Source organism: Enhydra lutris, unplaced genomic scaffold (assembly GCF_002288905.1).
Source record: "Enhydra lutris kenyoni isolate GAN:26980312 unplaced genomic scaffold, ASM228890v2 scaffoldscaffold31, whole genome shotgun sequence".
Lineage (NCBI taxonomy): Eukaryota > Metazoa > Chordata > Mammalia > Carnivora > Mustelidae > Enhydra > Enhydra lutris.
Window position 1 is genome coordinate 17,751,693 of NW_019154115.1, and position 22,348 is coordinate 17,774,040.

At 48.6% G+C, this 22,348-nt stretch overlaps 1 protein-coding gene across 1 annotated transcript in view; it reads left to right on the top strand.

Moving 5' to 3' along the window:
• Positions 1 to 22,348, top strand: part of LOC111153122 (ankyrin repeat and death domain containing 1A) — a 42,499-nt gene that overhangs the window by 3,758 nt on the left and 16,393 nt on the right. The window contains 7 exon segments of the mRNA XM_022511920.1: positions 2,038 to 2,175; positions 6,108 to 6,206; positions 11,591 to 11,695; positions 12,384 to 12,482; positions 15,286 to 15,384; positions 15,773 to 15,871; positions 17,954 to 18,052. Coding sequence (XP_022367628.1) covers positions 2,038 to 2,175; positions 6,108 to 6,206; positions 11,591 to 11,695; positions 12,384 to 12,482; positions 15,286 to 15,384; positions 15,773 to 15,871; positions 17,954 to 18,052 — 738 coding nt within the window.

Genomic DNA, 22,348 nt, shown 5'->3' on the forward strand with positions numbered 1-22,348 from the left:
AGGGAAAGTGCCTGCCACAATGATCCCAGTGACAATCCCTCATGGAAGGAACAGTTCATGGAGCCCAAGGCAGAAGCGTTTGCATGTTTTAACTTGGGGGAGGCTCAGATTGTCCACATTGTCTCAAGGTCTTAGCGGTCTTACCTGAGGTCGGGGTTAGGCTTCCCAGCTGGGCTTGGGCAATTTGAGATCTCATACTCTTAACTCCTGTCACCCATCTGAAAGGCACACCCAAGGAACAAGGATTAGAGTCAGGAGGGCAGCAGGTTGAAGGCCAGGAGTCAGATGGACAGACAGATGGACAGAGAGGGGCAGAAGCCTGGAGGAACAAAGATGGAGTGGTGTCCGTGGTTAGAAGTCCAGGAGTCCAAGACTATGAGAGGCCAGACCAAGAGAGGCTGAGCATGTGTGAGGAAGCAATTTAGTTCAGTTTTCTGAGCACCCACTGAGTGTGTAAAACTGTTGTGGGCCTAGGAGATCCCCAGGGGCTCAAAGACCAGGTAGGGAGACCTAGCCCATGGATCAGGCCGCAGGGCAGGAGCGCAAGGGGTGGTCCTCCTACTGGAGGAGGAGGCAGGGAGAAAAGCCATTCCTTCTGACGGGGGCAGGGTGCCGGGTGGGGTGGTGGGGAGACACTGGTGAGAGGCCTGGATGCCCTGCAGGGTAGCTTCTCTCTTCCTTGGGCTTCTGGGTGCCAGGCTTGTCTTAGAGGAGATGCTGGCCTGGGTGGGAGGTCAGTGGAGGCTGAAGGGGTTGGATGCAGGATTCCTGACTGTAGCAGAGGCTGCTCTGTATGGGGTGACATGACAGGTGTGTGACCTGGGTCTTCAGAGCCTGTCCAGGGTTTAGTAATAGTAACAGGAATTCTCAGGTGCATCTGGTGCGGTTTGGTTTTCAGAGCACTCCGCCACCTGTTTCCTGGTGGTCCTCCCTCAGCCCTGGAGAGGTGGGGGAGGCAGGAAATGTCGGTCCTATTTGTAGATCAGGACAGGCACAGATGAGTATAGCAAGTCACCTTAGCAAGTCACTATACAAAACAGCGTTTTATTCATAACTGGAGCCCCAGTCTCCACTGGACAAACACTTGCACGGAAACAGGGACTTGTAGGATGACAGGATACTAAGGCCAGATCCATTCATTCATCCGTCCATTCATTCATTCATTCATTCGGTCAGTCAGTTATGCTAAAGGGCTTCCCCTGGGTCGACACTGTGCTAGGTGCTGGGGACCAAGCAGAGCCCACAGTAGATGTGGTTCCTGCGCTCTTGGAGCTGACTGTCTGGTTGGGGAGAAGACACAGTGAACAGAGTCTCACAAACAGTTCATTCCCACTGTGATAAGCTGAGAACATGTGGAGGTCAGAGGGAGCCCGTCCTCCCTGCAGCAGTCAGGCAAGGCTTCTCGAGGAAGTGGTATTTTTGCCAGGTGAAGACAGGCAGAGGGGACAGTAGGGGCAGAAACTCTGAGGAAGAAAGACCACACAGAAAATTAGTGTTTTCTTTTGTTGTCCCCTGATAAGCTAAAAACTATGGTTCGTGGGCTGGCGGAGGCAGGATTCCCCCAGTCTTGCTCAGATATGCTGAGGCCAAAAACCAGGGTGGTCTCACCACGAGGTGCAGGATCAGGCCCCTTCGGCCCATTCTGAAGGAAGGAGGGGACAGAACCCAGGCAGTCGGGGGCCCTCAAGGACTAGGACGGTAATCCTCTGACAGGTGGCTGTCCAGCAGGAGCAAAGACAGGGCAATGGGGAGTAGTCTGGCATTTCTGAGTCGTGGTGGGCAGGGACCAGCGTTAGGAGTTTGTCCCAAGAGCTGTGGGAAGCTCTGAAGTTTTGGTGGGGGATGGATGGGTGTAGTCATGGTGTCTGACTACGTTCATTTCAGCTGCTGCCATGTGGAGGAGGAGGAGGGGGCCTGAGTGTCACCACCAGACCAGCTGTCCTGCAGCTGGAGAGATGGCGGGGGGGGGGAAGGGTGGGGTGGGGGACTGGCCAGGCAGGCAGCTGGTGCCTCAAGCTCTCCTGTCCCTCCCGGCAGGTAGGCAGGGTGGCCCTGCACTGGGCTGCGGGTGCCGGGCACGAGCCAGCTGTGCGGCTGCTCCTGGAGCACAAGGCTGCTGTGGACAATGAGGATGCGGTATGGGACCCTCATGCAGGCGCCCCTGTGCCTGTGTGCGTGTCTGTCTGTCTGTCTGTGTGTCCCAGGTCTGGGAGGAGCACCAGCGCTCCCTCTGGGTCTGAGTCCACGGTCATGGTGGAGGGTGCGCTGATCCGCAAACACAGGGTGCAGGGTGGACAGGGAATCTTCAGGGGCCAGTGACACAGCACCATTTTCCCCCTGTACAGCCATAAAGAGCTCTCCATTTTTTAGAGTTTTGTAGTTCTCAGGGAGCCTTTTCAGTCCCTCATGATGCCATGTGAACAGGGAGAGAGGCGGGCTGTAGAACAGATAATTGGATGGATTGATAAAGGACTTTTTTTTTTTTTAAATATTTTATTTATTTATTTATTTGAAAGACAGAGATCACAAGTAGTCAGAGAGGCAGGCAGAGAGAGAGAAGGAAGCAGGCTCCCTGCTGAGCAGAAATCCTGATGCGGGGCTCGATCCCAGGACCCTGGGATCATGACCTGAGCCGAAGGCAGAGGCTTTAGCCCACTGAGCCACCCAGGTGCCCCGATAAAGGACTTATTAATAGAGCCATCAGGAGAGGGGACTCTCACGATATGCCACAAGGCTGTGCCCTGGCTAAGGCTTTAACCAGCGACCTGGATGAGGACGAACAGTCTGGGGCTCCTCTAAGTGGCACAGTGGGTTAAGCAACCAGCTCTTGGTTTCGGCTCAGGTCTGATCTCAGGCTGGTGAGTCGGCCCTGAGCTGGGCCCTGTGGCAGGCTGTGCTCCACATGGGGGTCTGCTTAAGCTTCTTTGTCCCCCTGCCCTTTCTGCCTGTGAACTCTCTCTCTCTCAAATAAATAAATAAATCTTAAAAAAAAAAAAAATAGAAGACTAACAGTCTTACTTAACAAATTGGCAGGCAACACCGTGCTGAGAGGGAGCACTCACAGGGTCTACAGAATCATCTCTATAGGTTTAGGGAAAGGACTGGGTCTGACAATGACATTTTTTTTTGTTTTTTTTGTTTTTTTTTTTTTTAATATTTTATTCATTTATTTGACACACACAGAGAGAGAGATCACAAGTAGGCAGAGCAGCAGGCAGAGAGAGAGGGGGAAGCAGGCTCCCTGTGGAGCAGAGAGCCCGATACGGGGCTCGATCCCAAGACCCCGAGACCATGACCCGAGCCGAAGGCAGTGGCTTAACCCACTGAGCCACCCAGGCGCCCCCCTGACAATGACATTTAAAAAAAAAAATTTTTTTTTAAAGATTTTATTTATCCATTTGACAGACAGAGATCACAAGCAGGCAGAGAGGCAGGCAGAGAGAGAGGAAGGGAAGCAGGCTCCCTGCTCAGCAGAGAGCTGGATATGGGGCTCGATCCCAGGACCCTGGGACCACGACCGGAGCTGAAGGCAGAGGCTTTAACCCACTGGGCCACTCAGGCGCCCCTGACAATGACATTCGACAGGGTTATATTTAAGAGTCTGAATCAAAAAATTTTTAAGGAATTACAAACTTCCCTGCAGAGATATACCTTTCCCAGAAATACTGTTCTTTGCCTTGGCCTCTCACTGCTCCCAGGCCCCAGCATGAGGGAAAGCTTGATGACCAGCTGGGGCTCTGGGTGAGGCAGCAACATCTACCTTCCCACTTCCGCCCCATCTCTCTGCATTTGCTTAGGCCTCATTTAGAGGTGACTCTAGAATAAAAATGTCTGGGATCCTTAGCCTGAGCTTCCTGAAAAAATACTAGAATCTCATGCAACAGGCCTTTGTCCACAAAGTCCCTCCATGATCACTGCTGTGCTCTGTTATTTCTTCCTTGAAAGAATCGGTGAGGAAAAAAGATATGAGAGAGACGGGAAGAGACAGCCACCTGGTTGGCTCAGTTAGTTGAGCCACTCCCTTTGGCTCAGGTCATAATCCCGGCGTCCAGGGATCAAGTCCTGCATCAGGCTCCCAGGTCCACAGGGAGTCTGCTTCTCCCTCTGACCTTCTCCCCTCTCATGCTCTCTCTCACTGTCTCTCTCTCTCAAATAATTAAATAAAATCTTTAAAAAAAAAAAAGAAACAGTGCTTTTATAAATCTTCTGTTTCCTTTGCAAATAGTAATATATATATTACATATAAATAAGAAAGATTTTACTTATTTATTTGTCAGAGAGAGAGTGAAAGGGAGAAGCAGACTCCCTGCATAGCAAGGAGCCTGATGAGGGACTTTATACCAGGGCCCTCGGATCAAGACCTGAGCCGAAGGCAGACACTTAACCCACTGAGCCGCTCAGGCTCAGGAATAAGGATATTTTGAAAACTAAGAGGGCACCTGGGTGGCTCAGTGGGTTAAGCCTCTGCCTTCAGCTCAGGTCATGATCTCAGGGTCCTGGGATCGAGTCCCACATCGGGCTCTCTGCGCATCGGAGAGCCTGCTTCCCCCTCTCTCTCTGCCTGCCTCTCTAGCTACTTGTGATTTCTCTCTCTCTGTGTCAAATAAATAAATAAAATCTTTAAAAAAAAAAGAGAGAAAACTAAGAAAGCTGATGGGCATGCCTACTTTAGATAACAGAATGGTGGGGGGTGACAAGAGAGGGAGATCCTGCTGTCGGGGGGAAGGTCTCAAGGGATATGCCACAGGGCTCTGTCCTGGACAGTTCTTGGAACTAGGACACGGAAATATCCCTGGGGTTCCCACTGGCAGGAGGCTCTGGCTCCCATGACTCTCCTCCCCCAGCCAGCCCTGAGCATTGACCCTTTTCATTCCCAGGCTCCTGTGGGCTTCTCCCTGTGGATTCTGCCATGTGAGTACTCATGCTCTCCCTCAGCCAGCCAGCCCACAGTCGCTGTAATTCTCCCCCGTGCGGGGTCACAGGCAGAACCCATGAGGGCAGAGGTCAGTGCGGGGCTCTCAAGATCCCGGAGCACTTCACAGGTGTTGAGGAAGGGCATCCTGCAAACAGGCGCCAGGCCACCTTCGGAAAAGGGCCCAGACATGCTCTCCGTGGCCGCCAAGGGCCTGTGGGCTGGAAGGTGCAAGGATGCAGATTTCAGTGCAGAGTAAGGAGGGACTTTCTTACCATGAGCAGTGGTTGTCAGGGCAGTGCCTGTCTGCAGGCACAAGCCATCCGCCTGGACGCCGTCCTGTAGGAGAGTCAAACAGTGGTTCCCAAACACCAGTCTTCACCAGCCACAGCAAACCAGAACAATGTAGTATGTTTTTCGTGAAGCTGTATTTGCAAAGAGCATACTCTGAGATTAGTTTCTCCCCAATTTTTTATGTTAAAATGTTCCTTCTTTATTAAATGATGGGGAGAATAGATGGTAGCTGTTATTTATTTATCCATCCATCCATCCAGAGACAGCACGAGTGGCGGAGGGGCTAAGGAAGAGGGAGCAAGAGAAGCCCAAGCAGGATCCACACCCAGTGCAGAGCCTGATGTGGGGCCATGGAGATCATGACCTGAGCAGATATCAAGAGTTGGATGCTTAACCGGCTGAGCCACCCAGGCACCCCTATTTTAAAATTTTATTTAGCAAAAACAAAAGTTTGCAATGGTGTCTCAGCCTCTATTTAAAAAAAAAAAAAAAAAAAAAAAGCCACGCAGGGACACCCAGGTGGCTCAGTTGGTTACGTGTCTGCCTTCTGCTCCGGTCAAGATCCCAGGGTCCTGGGAACAAAACTTGTGTCCAGCTCCCTGCTCCGTGGGGAATCTGCTCTTCCCTCTCCCTCTGCCTCCACCCCCCCCACCACTCCTGAGCTCTTTCTCACGTGCACTCTCTCTCTCTCTCTCTCAAATAAATAAATACAATCTTTTCAAAAATTTAAAAAATAAAAAAAATGCCATGATTTTTACGTTCATTAAGCTTAGCGGCTCTCTAGGTTGGGTGGCACTTATGGTCCCTTACGGTTGTATGATTTTCAGTGCAGACGTGGGCCCAGGTGGCACGGCCACACCTCACATTCACCTCGACTCCTCCCCCATGTCCTCTCCCCCAGTTTGGGATGAATGCGCTTCTCCTGTCTGCCTGGTTTGGCCACTTACAGATCCTCCAGATCCTGGTCAACTCTGGGGCCAAGATCCACTGTGAGAACAAGGTAAGGCCTCAGTGGGGAGCCCCCTTGCTCTCCGAGTCCCTGCCCCCTCTGTTCCCCTGCCCTGCTGCACTGATCTGCCCCCACCTCTGCCATCTACCCCCATCTCTTCCCCCTCCTTCTCCCCACATGGCTCTGCCTTCTGAGGACCCTCCAGAAGCCCCAGAAGAACTCAGCCTGTGAAGTTGGGGTGCTTGCTGTTTCCACTGGGGCTGGGAGAAGTGCTCGGGTGCCTTTCCTGTCAGCATTAAAAGCCTCTTTCTTCTAGTGCCCCTGACCCACGACCACTCTATTATGTTGGGACAGTCCCTGTCCCTCTGGGCAGCCTCCGTATTCACACAGGAGAAATCAATGTAACACCCTCAGAGGGTGGTTAGAAGATTTCATGAGAGAGGCTGGGGCCTCCTCCCACCTCCCGCTCGGCCCTGGCTCCCTTGTGGTGCGGTGGGGTGGAAGGAGTAAAGTTCTGGTTGCCAAACTCTGGGACCTTGGGCAAATTACTTAAGCATCCCGAGCCTCAGTTTCCCCTTGGAAAATGGGGGTGCTAGTCCTCACCTCTGAGCTGGGGGAGCAACTCAGTGTTGCGTGTAAAGTGTTTGGCTCAGTGCCTGGCGTGTTAGGGAGCCTGGAGCTCCCGCGCTGCTCACTCGGGTGCTCTGGGAGGAAGGAAGCCCCAGGGAGTCAGAGTGCCAGGGATCCCAGCACTGGTGTCTTACCTTTTCGGGGGGTCAGTGGTCCTTATGAAAACGCAACATTTCTGGACCAGAGCTGTCAGCCAGGAGTTCTCAATCCGGGTCCTTAGAGAAAATTCAAAGTGGAGGAAAAAAAGGACATTCCTGTTTTCATTAACTTCTACTTAAAAATTGAGCATTTTTTTTTCAATGATGAAAGAATGCAAGAGTGGAAGGGGCATGGTCTCTTGAGGCCACAGCTGGGAAGTCATGATACCATTTCCACCATATTCTATTGCTCGAAGCCCATTGCCTTGCCAGCCTGGCTTCAGGAGATGGAGAATATTGGATCCCCACCACCCCCGTTGTTGGGAAGAGTAGCACAATCCTGTTGCTTTGGGTTTTTCCAGGGGTGGGAGAAATAGTTGTGGCCATCTTTTTTTTTTTTTTTTCAAAACTTTATTTATTAATTTGACAGAGAGAGAAAGATCATAAGTAGGCAAAGAGGCAGGCAGAGAGAGAGGGGAAAGCAGGCTCCCTGCTGAGCAGAGAGCCTGAGGCAGGGCTCGATCCCAGGACCCTGAGACCATGACCTGAGCTGAAGACAGAGGTTTAACCCACTGAGCCACCCAGGCGCCCCAGTTGTGGCCATCTTTGCAAGCAGTCCCTCCGACTACCTTTCTATCCCTTGTTCAAGGTCCTCCCTGGAGGTATTCAGCCCACTTGCAAAGGAGCCTTGAGCCAGGCCATGGCTGGGCCACAGTCCTTTTGGCCCTGGAGATTTCTTTTTCCCTGCTATTTATCTGACTCTGCTTTGCCAGGGACTGGTGATATCTAGAGTTTTACTAAACTGTAGGCTGCATGAAAATTTCAGCAAATTTCCCATTAATATCCTATGAAGTATTTAGTCATCTTGTCTCCTTACTCTCCTCCGATCTTGCGATAGTTTCTGTCTATCCTTGTTTTTCACGACCTTGATGCTTTTGAAGAGTCCTGGTCGGGCATTTTGTACACTGTCCTTTAATTCCGGTTTGTCTGATGTTTTTCTCATGATTAGATTGGGGTTATGGAATTTGGGAAAGAAAACCAGGGGTTAGGTGTCCTTCACTACCTCCTATCAGGGTGCATAGGACACTGCCCAATGACAAAGCAAACACTAATTAATTAAGTAAACTCTGTGCCCAACATGGGGCTCGAACTCATGACCCCAAGATCAAGAGTCACATGCTTTCCTGACTGAGCCAGCCAGGCGCCCCCAAAACGCAAACAGTTTGGTAGTGAGTTTGATGTCCTTTATTCGGAAGAAAAAATTTCCTGGATGGAGGGACTACAGCCCTTCAAAGCAGTTGAACACTCTTCTGGAGGGATTTGGGGCAAGAACGAATTTCGTAGAGACCCAAAAGCAACAACCCAGAAATGGCAGGACTGGCTGCTAGGAGGATTTCCTTGTAAGGCAGCAGGTTCTGTTTTCTAGGGTAGGGGAGTTAGTACCGCTGAATGTGTGTTACGTTGTCATTGGTGTATGTTAAGTTTCCTGTAAGTGCAGGCTGAGGTAGATTTAGATAGATAGATCGATCGATCGATCGATCGATTTGAGAGAAAGAGAGAACACAAGCAGCGGTGAGGAGCAGAGGGAGAGAGAGAAGCAGACGCCATGCTCGCTGAGCAGGGAACCCGAAGCAGGGCTAGAGCCCCTGGACCCTGGGATCATGACCTGAGCTGAAGGAAGGTATTTAACTGACTGAGCCACCCAGGTGCCCTTGAGGTAGGTTCAGATTTGTGACCTGGGCCAGGTCACTGGGCAGCCTCTATTTTGTAGGTCTCGATAGAAGAAATATCAGTACCAATATGGCCTGTCACTGGTGATGTTACCTTGATCCAATTCTGACCCCAATTCCAATGTGTGTGTTTTTCCATATCACAAGTAATTAGTTCAATTCTCCATGGACACTGACCGGGTATCCCACAAATTTAGCCCAATTCCAACACTATCTGCCTGGAGATAGCATCAGATTCCCCTGGTTAAGGGCTCAGTCCCACAAGACCACCCCCATTTCAGAAGCCAGTCCCTCACCTGGGGTTCTGACCGACTGGCTATAAATCAGAGGTTCCCACGACCTTCTCTTTAGGGTTGGTTAATTTGCTAGAGGGGCTCACAGAACTCATGAAACCAGTTTACTCACTGGATCACAAATTTATTCCAAAGGATATTAAAGGACACAAATCAATAGCCAGATGTAGAGACACATGGGTGAGGTCGCGAACAAAGGAAATTCTGTCCTTGAAGTGTGGGATCCAGCCCGTGGATGCATTGTTGTTCACCAACCTGGAAGTTCTCTCAACCCTGTCCTTTTGCATTTTTACGGAGGCTTCATTTCATAGACTTGATAGATTAAGTCCTTGGTCATTGGTGATTGACTCAACCTCCAGCCTCTCTCCCCTCCCTGGAGGTCAGGGAGTGGGACTGAAAGTTCTAACCCTCTAATTGAATTGGTTTTCCAGGCAACCAGCCCCCATCTTCAGGTTACCTTGGGCTTTCCTTGCCAGCAAATTAACATAACAATAGACACTTTAATCACTCTGTACACTTAGAAAATTCCAAGGGTTTTAGGAGCTCTGTGCCAGAAACAGGACAAAATACGTATTTCTTATTATAAACCATAATTTCACACTTGATCATGTGGTTATGTGGTCTTAGCCAGGTTTCTCCACTGGAATGTTAGCATTTTACCCCCTTACTTACTCTATTGTTAGAAATTCTATGGTTTTAGGGGCGCCTGGGTGGCTCAGCGGGTTAAGCCTCTGCCTTGGGCTCAGGTCATGATCCTAGGATCCAGGGATCCAGTATCAAGCTGATATGGGGGGGGGGGTCTCTGCTCAGCAGGGAGCCTGCTCCCCCCCCCCCCCCCCCCGCCTGCCTCTCCGCCTACTTGTGATGTCTCTTTGTCAAATATATAAATAAAAATCTTAAAAAAAAATTCTATGGTTTTAATTTGCATTTCAATAATAACTAATGATGTTAGGTATCTTTTTATGTGCTTATTTGCCATCCATATACCTTCTTTGTGTCCAAATGATTTTTTAATTGGGTTGTTTAATATCTCATTGATGAGCTTTTAGAGTTCTGTATAAATTTTGGAATCATTTCAAAATAAATTACAGACATCACTATACTTACCTCTAAGTACTTCAGCATGCATAACATTAACTAGAATTCAATTTCTTTACCTAAAATGAAATATACAAATCTTAAGTTCATAGTCACTGAGATTTGACAGATTTTACTCCAGTGTAATCCAAAGCACTGTCAAGATGTACAACATCATTCAGTATATTGATTTTTATGACCCATCGATGGTTGCAATCTATTTGAAAAACAGGGCTCCAAACACTCCAGCTATAATGCAAGGCCTTGGTAGAAGCTCTGGGCTATAAACGTAGGATTTGCAAATGCCCCTCACTTAAATATTGCTTCTGGGTCCAAGAGACCTTCTTCTAGCCTACACCTCTTTTCTGGCCACTTCTCCTCTGTTAAAGAACAAAATTCAAGTGAGTAAATTCAAAGATCTAATTGGCTTTATTCAATGATTCATGAATTGGGCAGCTTCCCATCTAGCAAACAGAAGGGAGCTCTGGGGAGCTGTGCAAAATGAAAGACTTTTATAGGCAAAAGGCAGTGGGGCGAGGAAGGTATTCTAGCAAAGACTGGATTGTTTTAGGCAAGATCACCTTCCTTTGGGGGCCAGTGGTGGGGGTGGGGTGGGGGCAGACGGGGGAGGGGGAGGTGGAGCAGGCTCCCTGCTGAGCAGAGACCCCCCCGATATCAGCTTGATACTCGATCCCTGGATCCTGGGATCATGACCTGAGCCGAAGGCAGAGGCTTAACCTGCTGAGCCACCCAGGCGCCCCTAAAACCATAGAATTTCTAACAATAGAGTACGTAAGGGGGTAAAATGGTGGATTTCCTCCCCAGTGTTGACCAGGAAATTCCAGACTGACTGGTTAAGATTACTTATCTGGGAGAGGCTGAGGCTGTAGTTAGGTTAGGAATGGTGATGTGGGTGGGCCTTAGCACAAGTGACTCCATCATGAGTCTACTTTCTCCTTTTTCAACACCTTCTAGTCCCTGCAGACCCCATCAGCTCTCAGCCCTCCCCAAAGGTGAGGAGGTGACCTCCTAGAGACAGATCCTGGGGACTTTAGTCACCTTATTTCTCATTTGGGGCCCTATCAAGACAAGCAGATGTTGTAAACGTGGAAGAATGTTCTGGGGGGGGTATTCTAGGGACTGTCAATGCTGTTCGACCTCACCTTACACCCTGAGTTATTTATCAGGGTATAAAAAACTTTCTGTAGGTGATGCTGTCCAACCCGCTCAGCAACCCACTGAGGTAGTCCGGGGTTATCCTGATTTGACCTAGGAGAAAATGGAGGCTCGTGGAGGTACAGATGACTTGTTCAAGACCGCACTGCACTGCTGACCAGTGCTGGAGCTGGGATTGGGACTCTGGCATCCTGACTCCCACCAGCCCTGGTGAGGCTGAGTGGGCACATGTGGTGGCCCAGGGGTCCATCCCCATTTACATACTGTGTTTTTTCTATGGGAAAGCTGTGCTCTGGGTTGCAAACCCTCACCGTCTGCAAGAGAGCCAGGGTGTGAGAAGGGCCCTCTTCACAGACTGTAGGGACCACCCTGGTCTACCACCTTGTTTCCAGGACGGCCTGACCTTACTACACTGTGCAGCCCAAAAAGGCCACGTGCCGGTGCTGGCGTTCATAATGGAGGACCTGGAGGACGTGCCCTTGGACCATGCTGACAAAGTGAGAGTGGCCTCGAGGCTGCTTGTCCTTCCCATTGGGTTTGGGGCTCCTGGGGCCACTCTTGCCCATTCCTTGAGTGCATCCTTTTGAGCTATGGGTAGTGCAGATTGGACTCCACTTCAGGGAACTGCTGGTCTAGAAGGGGTGTTAGGGCACAAATGAGTGGGACACAGGAGGAAAATGGTCAGTTCCTCAGAGAGGACAGGTTAGAGAGATGGGAGCCACTGCTTCCTGCTTCCTAGAGGAGGGGGCATTTAGTGAGTGAACTGGATTTTGTTGGTAAGATTGGAAAGCAGGGAGATTTTGTAAATAGAAGAACATTGTTAGGGCTTTAGAACTGGAAAAGGGCCCTTTGAATGTGAGTTCAGATGGACTGGAATTTTGGGAGAGGGAGCCAGGGCCATGTTGGGAGCCCCTTGTGGAAATTTCCACCACCTCATGCCTTAGAAATTGGTCCTGTATTCAACAGGCAGCAGGAGCCACAGAAGGATTTCAGTGAGGGGGGGCCCCACCCAGTAGGTCTTGCTGGAAAGTTGGGTCTGGGCTTTCCAGGTCAGGTGTGAAGGGTGAGGGGAGGGGAGAGTTCCTGAGGCAAGAGAGGCCCCTGCAAGCCCTGAGTGGCTGGCTAGATAGGCAGTGTGCCTCCTACAGGGTACAGAAGGGTCACTTTCTTCCCCTACCTGGTCAGCTGGGAAGGACGGCGTTCCACCGGGCGGCCGAGCACGGGCAGCTGGATGCTCTGGACTTCCTTGTGGGCTCTGGCTGTGACCACAGTGTGAAAGACAAGGTACTGTAACTGGGTGCCAGGGTCAGTCCAAGCTCTGGGCTCCTGACCAGGGTGGGCGCTGGTGGCTGACCTGCACCAACTTCTGTCGCCAGCATGCTGGAGGAGCAGACGGCTTAAGGACCAGAGAGGGTCTGATGTTCGTCCGGCAGGCATTTTTTGAGCGAGTGCTATGGGCCCGTCCTGTGCTGCGCTTGAGGAGCCCAAAGATCTCTGAGACACAGGTTTTCACTCAGGGATCCTGGGCGGCCACATTGGTAGAAAGTTGTGGCCAGCTGTGGGGAGCTGGGATGGCAAGTCTGTTGGCCGGTGGTACTGCCAGGGTGGGTTTGACAGGATTTTGATGCCCTTGGGGCTGTCTGTTGCTGGGAGTGAGGAGAAGAGTTAGGGGATGTTGGTAGCCATGCACCTCTTGGTTATTTACCTTCTGTGTCATTTAGTCATCTAAGTGGTCATGACAGAAATAGGATGAAAGCCTGGAGGAGGGAGCAGTTGGCGGAGGGTGGAGAGCTTCAAGCAGGATTTCACCAGTCTGAGGAGAGCTGAGGGCTGGGCCTGCGGGGACTACCCTGAAAATGACTCTTATCAGTGGGCCATTGTGAATCATTAGGCAAGTATGTTGCAGCAAATTCTAAACAATGCTCCAATAAAGGGACAAACTCCATTATTAATCTTCTGATTAATGTGCTTGGCCGGGATAGAGGAGTTCTGTTTATAAACTAATGATAGGCAAATGCACACAGGGGCTTAGAACGGCAAGTGTCCTTCACTGGGGACCAGTTCGACCTTCTCGTTTTATAGATGGGAGGTCCAGAGAGGGGGATGCTTTAGCCAAGGTCACAAAGCAACACAAAGGTTGGGCTGGGTTTGGAACCAGCAACCTGATGCCCCGCCCAGGGCTGCTGCCTCCTGAGGCACTGAGCCCTTGGGGTTTGCATGGAATCCAGCTGTCCACACTCGTCCTCTTAGTCCTGAGAATCAAATCAGGCTGATTTCCTTCATTCTGGAAACGGGCTAAGCAGGTCATGCTCTGGGCTATGTTGTGAGGGTTATTGGCCAGGAACCAGGAGCACAGAAAGGAGTGAAAGACAGCCCCTGCCAGGATGCATCTAGCTCAGAGGTAGTAACAGGATTGTACTCAGGGTGCCAGGAGGGTGGGAGCACCCAAATTGGAAAACAAGAAAAGCCCAGCTTTGATCCTTACCCAGAATCTTGTAATTGGAAATTCTAGAAAGAAGCTTTCAAAATTGCATGCCCATATTGGCGCGCCTGGGTGGCTCAGTCAGTTAAGCATCTGCCTTCAGATCAGTCATGATCCTGGGGTGCTGGGATCGAGCCCTGTCTTGGGCTTCCGGCTCACTGGGAAATCTGCTTCTCTGGCTAGTCCCTTCAGCTTTCTTCCTGTTTGCTGGGAGCCCTTCACCACTACTTGTCCTCTGCAGAAAGATCCCATTAAAAAAAAAAAAAAGAAAGATTTATTTATTTTTAGAGGGGAAGGTGGGACAGAGGGAGAGGGAGAAGCAGACTCCCCGCCAAGCACAGAGCCTGATATGGGTCTCGATCTCAGGACCCTGAGATCATGACCCGAGCTGAAATCAAGAGTCGGACCCTTAACTGACTGAGCCTCCCAGCTGCCCTGCAGAAAGATCCCTTTAAGGACAACCCCAATCTGCGCTTGGCAAGAGCCACTTCTGATACAAAGAGCAGCGTGCCCTTTGCCACACCCAGGGGAGCCACCTCCTTTGGCTGTGTTGCTGTCACCTTTAGACTTCTCAAGTGTGAGACAACTACCAGCCCTGGGGCTCTTAAGTGCCAGGAGTCACATGTCAGTCTCTCCATCACAGTATTTACTCATTGGACAAATATTTTACTGAATGTCTGCCACATGCCCCAGACCCTATTCTAGGCACTTGGGGAAACGCTGGAGAACAAAAATAACAATCCCTGCCCTTGAAGTGTTTATGTTCTAGCAGGAAGAGTCAGACAATAAACAATAAGCATAGTATACAAGCAAATTATAGTGTGTTAGTTTATCAGTGCTATGGGGGAAAAGGGAAGGAAAAGTCCAGCAAGATCAGGGGATCAGGAGGACGGGAGGGTGAGAGTTGCAGTTTTAAGATTTTATTATTTGAGAGGGAGAGAGCACACACGTGAGTGACAGCACAAGCGGTAAGGGGATGGGCAGAGGGAGAAGCAGCAGACTCCCCACTGAGCCCCAATGCAGGGCTTCATCCCAGGACTCCGACATTGTGACCTGAGTCAAAGGCAGATGCTTAACTGCCTGAGCCCCCCAGGTGCCCCTGGAGCTGCAGTTTTAAATAGTGTGGTCAGCAGGGCCACACTCTTCAATGAGAAGCTACCATTTTGAACTGGGCCATGCAGCTGGCTGCCTGGGCACAACCTGAGCGCCAAGGACAGTCCTTGGAGCTGTGGCCTTGAGCAGGGGGAGGGGATGGATCTAGGATGGCTCAAGGAGGGACTGGCTTTAGACAGGGGCATGCAAAGTAGGGATTTGTTTACCCCCAAGTATTGTGTCTGCCTTCAAGTGTAAGGAAGGATCAGGACTTGGACCTTGGAAGCGCCCCTGGCTACAGTTTGAGGCATACTTCTCAGGGGCAGGGAGACATTGGCCCAGCATTCGGGGCTGAAGTTTTTCATCAACTTGCTCTGTAACCTTAGATGTGTCACTTCCCCTCTCTGGACCTCAGCTTCCATGTCTATACAATGAGGGGCATTTCCAGCAGGTCCCCAGGGCCTTCAAGGGTCTGTGATTCTACCAGTCCCTTGGGAACCCTTCTGCCTGCAGGAGGGGAACACGGCCCTTCACCTGGCTGCCAGCCGGGGCCACCTGGCTGTGCTGCAGCGGCTTGTGGACATCAGGCTGGACCTGGAGGAGCAGAACGCGGTGAGTCACACCGCCCAGAGGAGGCAGAGACGCTCGCTTGCTCCCTGCTTTCGAGGAACGGATGGCCCAAGGTGCAGCCTGATTTTCCCCTGCTAGAGGCTTCCTGGAGTGAGAAGGCATAGACCGTGGGCAGGGGGCGGGGCAGCTTGGAGGGTGAGACCTTGAGCAGGGATGTGGAGGCGGAAGGCAATGTACCACATGCTCCTCAACGTGAGAAAATCGGGTACGGGGCTCAGGGAACCACGGATAATGACCCAGATTGTCGTCCTCAGTAGCGTGGCCATGGAGAGCTCCTAGAGCTCTGGAGCCATAGCGCAAGGGGTCGCTCTCATCTCAGAGTCTGGCCTCAGCCTCCCTGCCATCCTCACACTCTCCCCGTGTGTTTCAGGAAGGTCTGACCGCCCTGCACGCGGCGGCTGAAGGCGTCCACCCCGACTGTGTACAGCTGCTCCTTGAGGCTGGGAGCTGTGTGAATGCCCTCACCCAGGTAGTCAGTCCTCCCCCTGGGGACGGATGGCTGCCCTTGGCTTCTGAACCCTAACTCTAACCTTGCCAATGATTCCTGAACGTGTGTAAATAGGGGCCCTCAGGCCGCAGGCCCCGGGGTCTGCTCTTGGCTTCTCCGCTGCTGAGCCCTGTGACCGAGGGCAAGTCACTTCAATTCGATGAGCCTCATTTCCCAGCTATAAAATGGGGACGCTATGTAGTCACGTTCTTCCATTGCTGGGAGGAGTAAATACACCTCCCAGCATCGGGGGTGCTAGGAGCTTGACACCTGTTCGTGTCTTCTTATTGCTGGGTACTTGGTAGTTCGTGGGCCCCCTTTACAACAGTTACTTCAGAAAAGTTGCCCCTGTTATACTGATGAAGAAACAGAAGCTTAGATAGATCCAGTGACTTCCATGGGTCACAAGCCAGCAAAAAACCAAGCTGAGGCTGAAAAGCCTGTTCCCTAGACTGCAGAGCTCATGGCTGGAAGGTTTGCCTTGCCTGTGCACGAGCCACCCCAGCGCCCAGAGCTGGAGCCCAGGACAGGCCTCCTCTCTCTCTCACTACTGACTCCTTAAGCAGCCACTGCAAATTCTCTCTGTGTCCTGGAAACGGGGTATCATGGCCTTAGGTAGGGAGTTGCCGTTTTTGTTTTGTTTTGCTTTTTACTTTTAGATCAATGACAAATAATCTCTCTTCACTGATTGAATGGCTTCAGGGTTTGGAATTCTCTATATGTTCTAAATTTGAATAATAAAGCGATAATAATAAATAAAATATAATAGCAAAAATAGTTTAAAAGCCCGGGAATTAAGATAGTATGCGAATAATGTTTAACACAAAAGAAGGCAATCAAGGAGAAACAGAAGAACAAAAAGGACAGGAAACATGTAGAAAATAAGTAGCAAAATGGCGAATGTAAATTCAATAATAACATCAGTGTTAACCTCCCCCAAACGTGAATACTACTTCATAAGTCACAAAACACTTAATTTGCAGAATTTCCCTAGCTGCCCCAGGGTGTTGGGATGACACCTGAGTGGGAAAGTAGCTGCCCCAGGGAAACCACCTGCGTCCTTGCATCTGCGTGGTGCTGCTCTTTGAGCAGCAGCCCTTTCTCTATGCCCAGAGCAGTGCTCGGGACTGGGAGGGGACGTAGAAGTGAGGTGTCAAGGCCATCTCCCCAGCAGTAGCAGCATAGGAGTTTAGGGACCGGGGAGGTCATGTCCATCTGGTGGCCATGGGCAGGGCTGGAGCTGCCCACTGCCCTGGGCCCTGTGCTCTCGCCTTGGTTTGCGGTTTCCGGCAGAGGACACATTCTATCTGGACACCCCACCCCTCGCAGGGCCTCTGAAGTGGGGGCTGACTCAAAGTTGATTACATTTCCTGCTGGGAGGCGGACTGGTTCCCACTCACCCTGTGCACTCAGTTCAGACAGGACTTTGGGAGAGTGAGCAGCTCATCCCAGTTTGCCCCACACTGCCCTGGTTTTCAAACTGAAAATCCTGGAGAGCAGTCTGGGCAGTCAGGGACAGCTGGTCGCCTAGAGGGGTCCGCCTGGTGGAGCGGAGGGGAGTAGCTCATGTGAGGTTGCTGTTTGGCTGGGGGTGGGCTTGGATTGAAGGGGGGCACTCAGAGGGCCCATCGGGATGAAGCCTTGCTCCGGGGGCTGCCCGGCTCCCGCCCGGACGGCTGAGAACAGCTCTGGCAGGGCTGTGTGTGCCAGGTGCGGTTTGCTCTGGGCTGGCAAATCTTACTTGCTCCCCTCTTTGAAAACCTCAGAGTATACCCCGCATGTCTTTACCAGCCTAGGAATTGTGCAGGCTTTGATGTATGTTCTGCAGTTTGTGATAGGAAGCGGGGAAAAGCCAGAACCACGGTGAGCTTCTTTTACTAGTCACCAGGCCTGGGCAAGGCATTGATTTCTCCAGCCTCAGTGTTCAAGAGGGTAATCATCCGGGGGCGGAGGGGGGGGTGGTGTGTGGTGGTGGTGTGTGTGTGTGACAAATGGAATAATGGATACCAAAGGCCCACTGTGAGGGACTTTCAGGACAGGGCACTGATGCCTGTTTCCCTCTAGAAAAAACAGAGCTGTCTCCACTACGCAGTCCTCGGTGGCTCTGAGGACATGACCCGGACCCTCATCCACGCAGGAGGCCACACCAACATGGCTGATCATGTAAGTGTGGGGGCTTGGGTTGAAGGGGTCCCCACTGCAAAGTCTCCATGACTTCCCTGATAAAGCACAGCACAGACAGGTGCTTTGGGCCCCTGGGGTTGGGATGAGGGCCAGGACTGGAGGGCCTGGTAGCTAGCATGAGAGAGGGTCAGATAAGCTTCTTTCTAGGACAGGGTTAGCAAACAAGCTACATTTCCTCCCAAGTGAGTTATTCGCATATGTTCTCCACTCATTTAGCCATTGGGACTTAGTGATGGTCTTTTATTTTACAAATCTAGCCTCTTGGTTGTTCATTTTTTGCTTATGTTATGTGGTACACTCACAGGGGACAGTATATTCTTGTGGTTTAGACACGGACTTTGTCAGACAACCTGGCTTTGAGGCCTGGCAGGGCCTGTCACAAACTGAATGACCTTGGGCAAGTTGCTTTGACCTCCCTGGGCCTTTGTTTCTTTATCTTTAGGTACTATTATTAGTCCTATTATGTAAATGAGGAACTATCTATTGTTTAAATTAGAAAGAAGTCATTTCTTTTTCTCTTGTTTTTGTTTGTTTTTTTAGAGGTCATTTCTTTTTTTTTTTTTTTAAAGATTTTATTTATTCACTTGACAGAGAGAGATCACAAGTAGATGGAGAGGCAGGCAGAGAGAGAGAGAGAGAGAGAGAGAGAGAGAGAAGCAGGCTCCCTGCTGAGCAGAGAGCCCAATGTGGGACTCAATCCCAGGACCCTGAGATCATGAACTGAGCCAAAGGCAGCGGCTTAACCCACTGAGCCACCCAGGCGCCCTAGAGGTCATTTCTTAAATAAGCACTATGTTTAAAATTAGTAAGAACAATATAGCACAGTTCATTGGAATATAGAGAAAGAAGGCATCCTTAATCCCAGCAATCCAGTAAAGCAATGACTTTTCTTTATTCCCTTCCAATTTCTTCATATGTGTAGTAGTACCTCTAGCTATAAAGAATCCAGGCTAAGGCAGAATTCTGGAAAGGGGGATGCTTAAGACACCAGAATTTTGATTCGAGTCCAGTGGGAACTATCTAAAACTATGTTGCTAGTTTTTCTAGCAACCATTTTTTTAAATTAACATATAATGTATTATTTGCCCCAGGGGTACAGGTCTGTGAATCATTAGGGTAACACACTTCACAGCACTCACCATAGCTCATACCCTCCCCAATGTCCATCACCCAGCCACCCCATTCCTCCCCCGACCCCTCAGCAACCCTGTTTGTTTTGTAAGATTAAGAGTCTTTTATGATTTGTCGCCCTCCTGACCCATCTTGTTTCATTTTTCCCTTCCTTACCCCCAAATCCCCCACGTTGCCTCTCAAATTCCTATCAGGGAGATCGTATGAAAATTGTCTTTCCCTGATTGACTTATTTCGCTCATCATACTACCTTCTAATTCCATCCACATTGTTGCAAATGGCAAGATTTCATTTCTTTTGAGGGTTGCATAGTATTCCATTGTATATATATACCACATCTTCTTTATCCATTCATCTGTTGATAGACATCTAGGTTCTTTCTATAGTTTGGCTATTGTGGACATTCTAGCAACCATTTTAAAAAATTATTTATTTATTTATTTTTTCTAGCAACCATTTTTAATGCCAGATGTGGTTCAATGACTATATCACACTTAACAGTTCCTTAGCTGTTGAGTATTTGTTTTTTACTTTGTCAGGATAAATAATGATTTATGAACATCTTTATGGCTTGTAACTTTGTATTTTCTTTTGCATCATATATGAATTCTCCAAATAGGATTTCTGGGTCAGGTGGTAAAAACATTTTTGTGATTCTTCATGTAACTTGTTAAATCCTTTCTAGAAAGGTCAGATCACATAGCCCCCAATAATTTATAAGTGACCTTTCACCAATATTAGGTATTAACATTTCTATAAATTTCATAGTTAACTGATCTTTGTTATTGCTTGATTTGGAATCTCTTTGATTACTGTTGACCCTGAATTTTCCCAGGAATTTGTTTTTCTAGTTGAAGTTCTTCTATTGTGAGTTATTTCTTCTAATCCTTTGTCTATACTTGTGTGGATTTTCTTTAACCAACTTCTTTGAGGTTATTACTCTTGGATCATAATATATGTTGCTGTTGCTTGCTCTAACAACTTTTTGACATGCTGAAGATGTAAATGTTTGTGTAATCACAGGTATTCTCTCTTTTTTTTAAAGATTTTATTTTTATTTATTTGACAGAGATATTCACAATTAGGCAGAGAGGCAGGCAGACAGAGAGAGAGAGAGAGGAGGAAGCAGGCTCCCTGCTGAGCAGAGAGCCCGATATGGGGCTCGATCCCAGGACTCTGGGATCATGACCTGAGCTGAAGGCAGAGGCTTTAACCCAGTGAGCCACCCAGGCGCCCCTAATCACAGGTATTCTTGATGCAAGTTTTGAATTTTAGTTTAGGAATCTTCTAGCCATGATTGATTTTTGATGTTTGACTCTTTAATCCTCCTACACTGTATTTTTTTTTTAAGATTTTATTTATTTGACAGAGAGAGACACAGAGAGAGGGAACACAAGGAGGGGGAGTGGAAGAGAGAGAAGCAGGCTTCCCGCAGAGCAGGGAGCCCGATGTGGGCCTCGATCCCGGGACCCTGGGATCATGATTTGAGCTGAAGGCAGACGCTTAATGACTGAGCCACCCAGGTGCTCTACACTGTATTTTTTTGTATATAGTATGATATATTACTCAATAGATTTCCTCCCCCTCCAATTTTTTAAAATATTTCTATGTCAGGTACATTTATTAAATAATTATTACATTTCTTAGCACTTTTTCATTCTTTCCTTTATCACATATTCGCATTTTGATATATGATAGGCTCTATGTCTGGGCAAGTGATTCTCTTTCAATAAGTTATATGTGTAATCTTTAGCTGGTACCATAGCATTTTAATTATTGTTGCCTTGTAATTTGTTCTAAAGTCATATGAAGCTCGTCTTCTTAAATATCCTAACCTTTTATCCTTTTATAAGCTCACATGTTTATTTTTCCAGCTGAGAATTGTGTTTTTTTCGATTAAAAAATCAACTTAAGGTGGGGCGCCTGGGCGGCTCAGTGGGTTAAAGCCTCTGCCTTCAGCTCAGGTCATGATCTCAGGGTCCTGACATCGAGCCCCAAATCAGGTTCTCTGCTCTGCAGGGAGCTTGCTTCCTCCCCTCTCTCTCTGCCTGCTTCTCTGCCTAGTTGTGATTTCTCTCTGTCAAATAAATAAAATATTTTTTAAAAAATCAACTTAAGGGTACCAAATCAACGTACAGAAACCTTTTGCTTTCCTGTACACTAATAATGAAACAGCAGAAAGTGAAATTAAGAGAACGACCCCACATCACATCAATAAGAGAAAGGATAAAAACCACATTATTTCAACAGATGTGGAAAATGTTTACAACAAAGTACAATATCCACTTGTGATAAAAGGTCTCTGCAGAGTAGGTCTAGAAGGAACATATCTCAACATAATAAAGGTGTTATATGAAAAATCCACAGCCAACATCATACTTGATGGAGAAAAACTGAGAGCTTTTCCACTAAGTTCAGTAACAAGGAAAGGATGTCCACTATCACCACTTTTATTCAACACTGGAAGCCATAGCCACAGCAATTAGACAACGCAGACAAATAAAAGGCATCCAGATTGGTGAGGAAGAAGTAAAACTCTCATTATTTGCAGATGACATGATACTATGTACAGAAAATCCTAAAGACTCCACCAAGAAACTACTAGGGCTGATAAATGAATTCAGTAAAGTTGTAGGATATAAAATTGATGTACAGAAATCTGTTGCATTCCTATATGCTAATAATGAAATAGCAGAAAGTGAAATTAAGAAAATAATCACATCTACAATTGCACCAGAAACAATAAAATATCTAGGAATAAACTTAACCAAAGAGGTGAAAGACCTGTACTCTGAAAACTATAAAACACTGATGAAAGAAATTCAAGTTGATGCAAAGAATTAGAAAGACATTCCACGCTCAGGTTTGGAAGAACAAATATTAAAATGTCTATAACACCAAAGAAGTCTACAGATTTAATGCAAACCCTCTCAAAATACCAACAGCATGTTTCACAGAGCTAGAGCAAACAATCCTAAAATTTGTATGGAACCACAAAGACACTGAATAACCAAAACACTCTTGAAAAAGGAGAACAAAATTGGAGGTATCATAATTCCAGACTTCAAGTTATATTTCAAAGCTATAGCAATTAAAATAGTATAGTACTGACATAAAAACAGACACACAGATCAATGGAATAGA